Source organism: Hyperolius riggenbachi, chromosome 10 (genome assembly GCF_040937935.1).
Source record: "Hyperolius riggenbachi isolate aHypRig1 chromosome 10, aHypRig1.pri, whole genome shotgun sequence".
In the NCBI taxonomy this organism is placed as follows: domain Eukaryota; kingdom Metazoa; phylum Chordata; class Amphibia; order Anura; family Hyperoliidae; genus Hyperolius; species Hyperolius riggenbachi.
Genome location: NC_090655.1, coordinates 223,445,486 through 223,457,237, shown reverse-complemented (window position 1 = coordinate 223,457,237; position 11,752 = coordinate 223,445,486). Strand labels below are relative to the sequence as shown.

Genomic DNA, 11,752 nt, shown 5'->3' with positions numbered 1-11,752 from the left:
TGTCAGGTTTTTTTTTTAATGATCCACAGAACCCTTTTAACACCCTGTGCTTACAAATGACGTTATTTGCTGTGGCAGTCAGCTGACACAGGGGAGAGATCAAATGTGATGTGTCAACATGTGATTAGTGACAGATGAGGGGGAACTCTCTATACAGGGTGTTTTTCTCTCTTCTCCTTCTGTCCTGTGCAAGAGTTCAGGTTCATGTGGAAAGTGGTACATGTCAGTACAGTGCCTCTTTATTGGAGGTGTTTTTAGTACACTTGTAGTGGGGGCGCTGTTTCTCTTCACTATAGCCACAGACTCCTTCTCATTGGCACAGGGGGATCAGCTGGGCAATGTGAATGCTGGACACAACATGCTGCACGGAGCTCCGGGAGGGGAGGAAGGCTGGAGGCTGGGCAGCTCCTAGGAGAAGCGCAGGGCTGGCTGCAGAGGAGGGTGAGAGGCCGCACACTGACTCTGCAGCTGCTGCACATCACACTGTCATCAGGCTGCATTACCAGCCAGCAGCACGCATGCAGGGAGCTGTGTGCAGGGGGTTATTATTGGGCTGCTGTCATTAATTGTTCAGAGTCCTGAAGGGAGAGTTTGCATTGTTAACTCATTAATAACTCAATAATAATAATAATATAATGGGATAATAATGAACGGGATCCTCTTTGATAAGGATGTAAATAGTTCAAAGGATTCCAGATACAGCATAGTAGCTACTAGCTAGCATGTGGATAGGACCCCACTCTGTACTTATATTATTGGACATACTGTACAAGGACAGTTCCAGCCTTATCTACGCTTGATTATCTATTGAAAGGGAGTCTTCAGTATGCTACAATCAGCTATATGGAAATCAGGTTTTGGTTTTCTGACTGGGGCAGCATCGCTGGGTCGGAGGTGTGTCAGCTGACGGCGTGTTATGTTGCTATGCTGGGAGGCGGAGGGACGATGGTGTGCGCACGCGATGGGCCAGGCAAGCAGGTGGACAAAGCAATCGCTTGGCTAAGGCCCCGTTCACACTTGCGGTTTTGTCAAAACCGCACCGGATGTCCGGACCGCACCGTATCCGGACCGGACCTGATCCGTACGGTTCCTATCCGGATCCGGTCCGGATCCGGTCCGTTTGCATCCGGTTTCCGTGCGGTGTGAACACGGTTGCGGTCCGGATCCGGTTTCTTAAGGAGATAACAACCTGTAAATACCTGGGGTCTGGGAGGTCAGCAGAAGGGTCTGGGGTCATTGTTGGAGACAGGTGGACGTGTGGAGACCATCCGTGGATACAGAGACTGCAGTTGGGACCATGGATCCAGGCATTTTTCGTATACCTGGGAATTCTCTGTTGTTCGCCTCCTCGTTATCAGACTTATATCAGACATGTTGCTGCCTAGAGCTCCAGCATGAAATCGCTGCTGCCCCACTCTGTGAACTCCATGTGGTCCCCATCCAAAATGCATAGGAAGTGGGGTAGAACGTCCGATTTTTGTAGCCAGTGTGTTGTGCGCTCTCCGGTTCTCATTACTTTGTATTGGCCGGATGGTGCAGTCCGGCTCCGCCCCGGATACGGCTGCCGGAGGAGCCGGACCAAAAAATAGCGCATGTTGGAACGGACGCCGGAGTCCGGATCCGGTCCGGATCCGGTCCGGCTCCGGTCCGGCAGAACGGACGCATGTGAACGGACGCATAGGCTTTCATTGCTATTGCCGTGCGTCCGTTCCGTCCGTTCTGCAAGCGGTCCGGCTCCGGCACGGCGATTCCGGACGGGCACCGCTAATGTGAACCGGGCCTTAAGGTGCCCAGACGATGTATGGGCAGATCCGCCAAGAGACAGATCTCTCTCTGATTGGAGGGAGATCTGTCAGCTGCCCATACACCGCAGGCAGATTCCCATTTCATGCTGGAATCTGTAGGAATCCGCTGCGTCCGCCGCCTCGCCGCTGATCCCTAGTGTACATACATTACCTGTCCTGTGTCACAGTGCCCCTCCGTCGACCGAATCCGCCGCTCTTCCATTAGCCACATACACGCCGCCACACAGGACAGGTAATGGATAAAAGCACACGTGTGCATTTATACACTGAGGAAACAGCGGCGGGGGGTTTTGTCTCTCGCCGTTACCGCCGCACACCCGATCAAGCAAGTTGGCCCTGCATCTTGCAGCACAATTCATTTGACCAATTTCGGCCCGAAATTTGTCGCATCGTCGATCTGGCATGCACTTGGCAGCACCAATTTTTATCTAGTTCGATTATGATAATCGAATCGGATGGCCGATCGCCCGCCAAGTCACCTTATGTATGGCCACCTTTAGTTGATCTGCCAAGCAGATTGCTCTCCAAGCGGCAGTCATTCTTCGCGGGCTGCTGTACACATGCCGGATTATTGGCTGAGGCGGTTACTATCTGCCACCTCAGTCTAGCGTGTGTACGCTGTTTTAACCCTTATACACAGGCTTGACTAAAGTCAGCTGAACCAGCCAATAACATACGCCTCAGGCATGTGTACAGAGGCACCTGCAACGCACAAGCGATCCGATCAACTCTCCCCCAGCGACGGCCAATTCCTTTGTGCATGCCACATGACCTCATGCAAGCTCCGCTATTCTTCCGCATAGCAACAGTACGCGTCATCATCTACACAGCTGACTCGCTTCTGTGCAGCCCGGCCCAGTGATGTCACCCAAAAGGATCGGGTCCCGATTCCCGACCAGTGACATCCATCAAAGTTGTATACGCACCTTTAGAGCGATCCGTTTTCACCACCTCTGTTTTGTAAAGATATAACTGAGGTCTGCTTATTGGAGGTAAAAAACGCAAAGGCATCAAAAACGCAGTAAAAAAGCACACAACATAAAATGAAACATGACATAAATGCAGCATTTCATGTTATTTTATGTGTGCACCTACCCACAAAGGTTTTAATGACTTGATTGTATAATCAGTAGGATAGCTTTGCTGTTTTTATATAGAAATTATAATCTTGTTTATTATACATTTTGTGCAGGTCTGTCCGAGAGAACCAGAATTTTTCTGTTCATGGTGAATCCAGGGGGAACAGAAACAGGATGACCGAGGGGATATTAAAGCTTACCCTGGAGATCATCTACCTGCTGACTGGAGAGGTGAGGAGGATTCTGGGAGTGTCACATGACCTCACTTTCCACACACTGCATTCTTGTAGTTCACTTTGACCCAATGGTTGCATGACTGATGCATCACGTAACATTACCATCAGGTCAAAGTGGAGATGAAGATGAAGTTGTGTGTTTATTGATGGAGCCCATAGGAGATAATTAGGATAAACATACCAGCATTCTCCTCCACTTGCCTACACACTGCAATGTGGATAACTATAATATGTGAGGGTCCTATAATGCGAACCAGGTCATTTGGGCACTGGAGGTGCCGTGGCAGTTTGGGTGCCCATGTTAATAGCTGCTATTTGTGGCTATAATTGAACGTTAGGGCGCCTGAGACACCCGATAAAATAGCACAAACTGAGGCTACAAATAGCTGGTGTGCTATTTAGCAGCAAATCGGATGGGATTGCGGCAGAGGGGGGATGGGAGGGTAGTTAGGCTTAGGCATCGGTTGAAGTGGTTGATTAGGGTTAGTCATTTTGCGGTGGGGGGGGGGGTCGATTAGGGTTAGGCAAGAGTTTGTGGGTCAATTAGGGTTAGACATCGGTACAGAGAGGCCTTGTGTGAGAACAAGGTTAGTGATTAGTAAAGTAACAGTAAAAGTTACTGGTATTTTCGTATCAGAATTAAGTAGAGGAATACCGGTAATTCTACCGATATTCCACTAGTGGTTTTCTCTGGCCCCCAAATTATTGCGGTGCCCTTTTTGAATGTACACCTATAATGAGGGCTGTGGAGTCGGCATTAAAAATCATCCGACTCTGACTCCTCAGTTTATGACACCTCTGACTCCAGGTACTAAAAATAGCTCTGACTCCCTAGTCTAATACTTACCAGGGCTGTAGATTTGGTTCAAAATTAATCCGACTCCGAATTTATGAAACCCTTTGACTCCAAGTACCCAAAATTGCTCCGACTCCGACTTCAACTCTGACTCCACAGCCCTGCCTATAACAGAGAGAGTTCTAATGGTGAATATTCTAATTAGGGGCACTTTACTGTGGGGAGCACTAAGGTCGTGGAACAGACCCACCAGGGCCCCAGAAATCTAATAATAATTCCAACATTTGCATGGCGCTTTTCTCCTGTCAGACTCAAAGCGCTAGAGAACTGTGGCCACTAGGGCAGGCTCAGTAGGCAATAGCAGTGTTAGATAGTCTTGCCCAAGGACTCCTTACAGAATAGGTACTGGCTTACTCAATAGGAAGAGACAAGATTTTGACCCTGGTCTCCCATGTCAGAGGCAGAGTCCTTAAAGGAATAGCGAAATGACAAAAGTATATCTGGCTTCTTCCATCCCCTAGAAGTCTGTGTGTCCCTTGCCGTAGTTCTGCTGTGACCTGCTGTCAGCCCCATAGTGGCTTCTGTGTATGCGCCTTTCTCTTCCATTGCCAAAAATGTCCTGCACATTTGTCTCTAGCGCTTTCACTGTCGGGAGTGTTCTGCGCATGCGCAGTGGCGTTGTGCATGCTTAAAACACTCCTGACAACAGGAGCGTGATTGTGAGAGGTGCGCAGAAACCACTGACGCTGCGGCACGGCTGCAATCCACTACTGGGAGTTTCACATGACATCACTCATATTTCTGTTAATAAAACGCAGACGTTTCTAGTGAGATAAGGATTTTGAGATTGCCACGTGAAACCACTCATATTTCTATTGAAAAACACAGATCTGATAGGAGAGGTGATATGGATTCTGGGCGTTCCACATGACCTCATCATCATCATCATCCTTTTCTCTACTATTAAAATACAGGAGCAGATTTTAGAGCAGAAAAGGAAGTTCTGAGTTCAGGTCCGCTTTAAGACCAGTCCAAGGAAAATTAGTGCAAAGGTGGAACAGCTGCTTAGAACCTTACACCAATCAGAATCTTTGATCTGGTAATCTGCTCCGCTTTTGCACTAGTTTTGCTCCAATTTTTTGTGCACCGTTTTTGATAAATCTTTCCCACAGACAGGACTGGTAGAGGCGATGGGGACTCTGGGAATCTTGTATGACTTCATTCTGTATTAGAACACTCATCTGACTGGAGAAGTGAACGAGATTCTGGGTTACTTTGCTGTTATGGAATAGTAAACCTTGTTTCTTGTGTTTAGGATTATGGACCCATAAAGAAGTCTAATGACTTCCAATCTTCCTCCATGACACATGAAAAAAATTTCACGAAGATATTAGAAACCACCAACAAGATCATCAAGCTGCTGACAGAAGAGGTGAGTAGTGCTGGGAATTATGGGACATTGGCCTTCATTCATCAATCTGCAGTAAATATACTACAGACACACATGCATTAGCATAGCATGCATGCGTAACTGCCGTGTGATGCGCTCGTAGCATGACCGCGGTACTCCAGTAGTGCGGCCGATACTACGGTAATATGTCTATGTACATTACCTCAGTAGCGGGCACGCTAGTGGAGTACTGTTGTCACGCTAAGAGCGCATCACACGGCAGTTACGCACACACGCTATGCTAACATAACCGTGCGCTGTGTGTGCATGGTAATATTAGTTCGCAGTGTATGTCTGCTGTGTATTTACTGCAGGTTGATGAATCAAGGCCATTACCTGGTAACACAAGGGTGTGTCTAGTGACTGTATCATTGTGTGTGTGTCAGGTTCCCATAAGGTGTCAGGATGTTGCTGTGTATTTCTCTGTGGAGGAGTGGCAGTATTTAGAGGGACACAAGGAACTCTACGAAGATGTCATAATGAAGAAGAATCAGCCGCCCCTCACATCAACGGGTAAGAGGAGACTTCCATTTCTTGCAAAAGAGAGCAGTAAGGAGTGTTCACCTAGGTAAAAAGTCACACGTCATTTCAGAACCTGTAGTATAAAGACATAGAAACCATGTAATCAGGAATTGTGTGTGTCTTCCTACAGAGGGATCCAGTAACCGAAGTCCACCAGAGAGATGCACAGGTCCTCTTTATTCACAGGATTCCACATGGAAACATCACAACCCACATGATTATCAGGTAGGTAGAGAGGTAACAGGACCGTTTGATCCTTTGTAGCCCCTTACATACAGCTAGGAGTTCTGGTTCACCATAAGCTTGCTGGGTTGTCTGTGAGGCCGGATCCACACTATAAGCACTTCTGTGAGTGCTTGTGTTTGATTAGCACTTGCTGAGCGTTTGTTAAAAAATCTGTCCCATTCACTTTCATTAAAATCGTGGCAAAAATCACATAGAAATTGTGACTTTTTACCATGATTTTAATGAAAGTGAATGGTAGCGATTTTTGTAACAAGCGCTCAGCAAGCGCTTATCAAACGCAAGCGCTTATAGTGTGGATCTGGCCTAACTCTGGGTGTTTCAAGTCCCACCCCGTAGAGCCACATTAATCCATGCCATGCACTGATGAGGATCAACCAATCCGAAACAGTCTGTATGCATGTTGGATTATTGTGGCTCTGTAGAATTAACAAGGTGACACATCATGGCAATCCAGCGGTTATGGAGGTGTGGCTAGCTTACAGGGACAACAAAGGGTGATTTGCATATTCGGCAGTGATGCATTGTGGGAGACATCATATGCTGACTCCAACCTAAATTATCGCAAATACCTTCTGTTTTAAGAAGGCAAACTTGTGTGTTGCATAACAGGTAGGTAGATGAACCAGACCTCTACATTTGTAAATTCTTTCCCTTTACTTTTTTTTCAAAGAACAAGTGACACCCATGCTAACCTAGAAATGAAAAACACAAATATAAGTAGATAAATACTAGTTCTACTTATATAACAGATGTATTGCACTGTCCATGTTATAATTCCTGTCAATTTTATAAAGGAAAAGCAGATAATCCTTTTCTAGGCAGTTTCCATCTTTGTTACTTTTGACCTCCTGACATCATTCCCTCCCTCACTCTTCTTTCTCCTTTTGCTAATTGTGTATTCGTTACCTGCCCTCCTCCCAGAGTCTTCAGACACTCCCTCTGAGGTATATACTAGGAAGTGTACTGTCTTATGTCATTAGAAGGGGGGGGGGGGGACTAAAGGGAAGAGGAGGAATATATTATAGATAAAAAGACCCCCAGCATGCAACTGTTTGGCAATAGGACTTAAAGGGCCAGTGCTCCTAAGGTATGTAATAACTCTACCATAACAGTAGAAAAAGTTTTGAATGCAGGATTAGCATCTTTATCACTTAATACTCTCAGACGAGTTGCTGTTGAAATTTGGTGACCATCCTGCTTTAAAGTGTAACCAGGACAAAACCTCAGGTCAGGAATTAAATACTTACCTAAGAAGAGGTGAGCCTCTGGATCCTGTAGAAGCTTGCCATGCCGTCCTCCGGTCCACCACTGCCAAGCGCTGGTCTTCTGACAAGGGCTTGTCAAAATGAACATTGGGATCATAATCTTCTTCAAGTATGAGTGTGACCACACTGTGCCTGTGTGAACACAGAGGAATTTGCGCAGCAAGCTGCCTCAGTGCAGTTGTGCATGCGTGGCCGTGCTCATGCAGGTGCAGCATGGCCACTCTTGTGCTTGAGAAGGAGGGCAGTTGCGATGGGCAGGAGGGTCCTGGACTGCAGTGGTTGTCTGGAGGAAGTCTTGGACAGCCTCTGGAGGATCCAGAGGTTTCCCCTCTTCTTAGGTATTTGATTTTTGACCCGAGGTTCCACTCGGGTTCACTTTGATGCTTGGTTCAGGTTCAGATTTATGGCTTATTAGTACTTCTGGTCCCGTCTCACTGTCTGTCAGTAGTTATTCAGCCGGAAATGGCGTATCTGTATACACACACGTGCAATGGCTTTTTCATCCAAGCTTATTTACTTAACAGCGGTAATATTACTGTGCACACACAGTGCACAACATTATTACCCTTACCAATGTTAGTAAGTTAGAGTTATGCTATTATCGAGACTTGCAGGACTCAAGATGCATGACCGTCACTATGGTAACGTGTGTAGCTACCAGTAACGCTTGTTACTTACGCGTGTTGTGGTGGCAACAGTCGTGCTGATCAAGTACTGTGAGTCGCACCAATAGTGTAACTCGTACTTACTAGCATTAGTAAGGGTAATATTGCCATGCACAGTAATATCACTGCTGTTAAGTGAGTCATCCCCTATGTGTACTAAGACTTGGCATCTATCTAGATCCACTGACAATAGTAGCATTAAGTGTGTTTTGTGTCTGCTATAGGGTAATGATGTAAGTGTGGTTAAAGCTGAACATCGTGAAGAAGATCTTACAGATGGATCCAGTAACAGAAACCCCCCAGAGATGTGTACAGGTCCTCTTTATTCCCAGGATTCAGCACAGGAACGTCACAAGATCTCAGATGTTTACAAGGTACAGGAACTGAGGTTTTTTAATAAATAAAGCAAGCATGAAATGTAAATAAACTTATGAGATAAAAATTGTATCTATAGTCCTTACCCTAAACAGGACTTTCCTGCAATCTTATAGTCCTTTTTTGTATCTAAGAATTAAGGATCCAGCTTAAAATGTACCTGAGGCGAACCACGGTCAAAAGTCAAATACCTACCTAAGAGGAGGGATGGCTCAGAACCCGTTAGAGCAAGGGTGACAAGCTCAAATACAAAGTGGGCTGAAATTGAGCTCTGGGACAAAGTCGCGGGCAAACCCCAGTGTCTAGTAGCCACCTCTTTCCCTTATAAAGTTCCCTGGTGTCTAATAGCCCTCTCCTTCCCCAATATGGTTCCCTGGTGTCTAGTGTCCCTCCCTCCCCTATACAGTACCCTGGTGTTTAGTGGTCCTCCCTGCCTCATCTATACAGTTCCCTGGTGTTTAGTGGTTCTCCCTACCTCATCTATACAGTTCCCTGGTGTTTAGTGGTTTTCCCTCCCCTATACAATTCCCTAACGTTTAGTTGTCCTTCCTCCCTCCCCATACAGTTTCCTACTGTCTAGTGGCCCCCTCCTTTCCCTATACAGTTCCCTGGTGTCTAGTGGCCCCCTTCCCTCTCCCAAAAAATGTCCTTGGTATCTACTGCTTTCCCCGTCTTAATATGACTTCCCTGGTGATCTAGGGCTTACCCTCCAAAATAGCTTCTCTGGTGGTCTAGAGTGGGCCAAACAATGCAAAGGAGGAAAACCACTTGAGGGACAAATCTGATGACCAGATTTAGCCTACGGGCCAGAGTATGACATGTATGCTATAGAAGTTTCCCACACTGTCCTCCAGTCCACCATTGCCGAGAGTGAACCCCAAAGGAATCTGACAAGCTCTTATCTGATTACAAGCTTGCGCTCCTCTTCAGTGCGACCATACTGCGAGAGCGTGGATGCACCTGTGCAGTAATCCGGAGCTGTTCGTGCACAAGTGGCTCTGTGCTACTACACAGGTGTGGCCATGCTTGTGCAGTTGTAGCGTGGCTGCGCCCGTGCTTGAGGAGGAGCTCGGTTGCGATGTGCACGAGGGTCCTGGGCAGCGCTGGAAGGCGGCATAGAAAACCTCTGGAGGATCCAGAGGCTTCCCTCTCCTTAGGTAAGTATTTGATATTTGACCCGACTTCCATTGGGTTCTCTTTAACTTTTTTATACTCTATCAAGTGAATGAGAACATCTTTTAATGTTTTCCAGTTTCCACACAGGCACATCTTAAACCTGACAGCAGGGCATTTTTTTCTATGTACCGTGTTCTTTGTCCATTGATACACTCTATGTCACTATGGAGAATGCGCATTATATTGATGTCTGCACAAACGTGCAGAAAGAGACCACCAAGATGATGCAGAATGTTGTGCAGATTTAGCCACAGGGAGAAAAAGGAACACGCTAGTTCTAAGTAGGCTTGGGACTTTACATGTCACTTCTGGTACCCTTTAATAAATGTTTCTTTCCTTGATATTGTTAGAAAAACATTGCAGCACAAATCTTCTGGTACAAATTACATGCTAGACACTTATTATTATTCTCAATTATGACTTCTACAGCGCGATGGACTGATAGTTGTTAAAGTAGAAGATGATGACCTTGTTGGAGGTGACGCCGTGACTTCCAGTCTCCATCCTGGTCTTCAAAGCAAGACTCAAATTCCTAATACTTCCGGGACTTCTCGTGGAGGAGGTTATAAAAGTCTTCCGTTTGCTCAGTTTCATCCTCATCTTCCCCACCTGACTGGTCTCATGTTGCCACAGCTTCCCTCAGCAGATAAACCATTTGCTTGTCCTGACTGTGGAAAATGTTTTGTTCAGAAATCCTACCTGGTCTACCATCGCAGAATCCACACTGGGGAAAGGCCCTATTCTTGTTCCCAATGTGAAAGAACCTTTACAGATAAATCCCACCTTGCCAAGCATGAGCAGACTCACTCAGGAGAACGGCCCCATTCATGTTCAGAGTGTGGTAAATCCTTTGCCCTGAAATCTGTTCTCGTGGCCCACCTTCGGATCCACTCAGGGGAAAAGCCATACTCCTGCTCTGAATGTGGGAAGCGGTTTGGGAAGAAGTCCCACCTTCAGAGTCATATGACCACTCACACAGGGCAGAAATCCTTCTGGTGTTCAGAATGTGGGAAAGGCTTCACCCAGCGGTCGTTTCTGGCAACACATCAAAGAGTCCACACTGGAGAAAAACCGTATTCCTGTCCCACATGTGGGAAATGCTTTTCAATTAAGTCCAGCCTCACTAGCCATCAGAAGACTCACTCTGGAGAGAAGCCATTTTCCTGCTCCGAGTGTGGCAAGTGTTTCACCAAGAAAGCCAACCTTCTCGACCACCAGAATGTTCACACTGGAGATAGGCCGTTCTCATGCTCCGAGTGCGGTAGAGCTTTTACCCAAAAGATATGTCTTCAAAGGCATCTGAAGACCCATGCCAAACCGATACCATATACTTGTTCTGACTGTGGAAGTGGCTTTACATCAAAGCTAAAACTTGTAGCCCATTGGAAGGTCTGCAAAAAGAACAATCCAGAGTGAATGATGAAAGAAAGCTAGTCTTGCTCATCACTGTAAAACCTAAGCAAGCTATAAGAGGCAGGTTGGATTTGTTTCTGTAGAATTCAGGATAAATCGGAAGGTTTTCTGTGTTTTGCCCAAGAGGTCGTGTTGTAGGAGAACTAGGTTTGCTCTTTAGCATCTTAAAGAGTATCTTAAGTGTCCAGTTATTTTCTTCAAGGGGGTGGGGCTGTGCACCGTTGCCCGGCCGAAACGAGGCTCCAGTGACTTTAAACATGCCCGCCCGTTTTAACTTCGTCTTAATTATAGGACAGATTAGTTTTTAATTGGTCATTATGCTCTTTAAGGAGTTTGGCCTTGATTCATTAAGCTGCGCTGCTTAATATGATAGAGCGTTCGTTAAACGGAAGGCCGGCCGCTATGCGAGCTTTACATAGCACTCGCTGCTATGTAAGGAGCGTGCCTTCCTTAGTTACGCGTGTTGCTTACATAGCTTATAACATAACTTAAATGCGGGTGGCCTTGTTAAGTATTGCGTTCGCGATACTTCACTAGCGGCTGCTACTATGTTAACTAACATAGTTACAGTAACTATGTTAATTAACATAGTAGCGACCGCTGGTAAAGTATTGAGGTCACGATACTTCACAGGGTCACTTGCATTTAAAGTTACGCTTGTTGCTATGTAAGCAATGCGCGTAACTAAGGAAGTGAGGCGTGCATAGCGGCCGCTCTTCTGTTT

At 46.3% G+C, this 11,752-nt stretch overlaps 1 protein-coding gene across 1 annotated transcript; it reads left to right on the top strand.

Moving 5' to 3' along the window:
• Positions 1-336: 336 nt before the first annotated feature.
• On the top strand, positions 337-11,543 carry LOC137534604 (gastrula zinc finger protein XlCGF57.1-like). The gene is made up of 7 exons (XM_068256190.1): positions 337-441; positions 2,998-3,115; positions 5,232-5,348; positions 5,753-5,879; positions 6,019-6,113; positions 8,289-8,438; positions 10,045-11,543. Exons 2-7 carry the CDS (start codon positions 3,059-3,061, stop codon positions 11,029-11,031), a joined length of 1,533 nt encoding a protein of 510 aa, XP_068112291.1. The 5' UTR covers positions 337-441; positions 2,998-3,058; the 3' UTR covers positions 11,032-11,543.
• The last annotated feature ends 209 nt before the right edge of the window (positions 11,544-11,752 follow it).

What these genes read in the sequence shown, in the direction of transcription:
- LOC137534604 (XM_068256190.1), top strand. Translation starts at nt 3,059, where the DNA reads ATGACCGAGGGGATATTAAAGCTTACCCTGGAGATCATCTACCTGCTG. An exon ending in TCTACCTGCTGACTGGAGAG is followed by an intron (nt 3,116 to 5,231) that starts GTGAGGAGGATT and finishes TCTTGTGTTTAG; the next exon opens with GATTATGGACCCATAAAGAA. An exon ending in TCAAGCTGCTGACAGAAGAG is followed by an intron (nt 5,349 to 5,752) that starts GTGAGTAGTGCT and finishes TGTGTGTGTCAG; the next exon opens with GTTCCCATAAGGTGTCAGGA.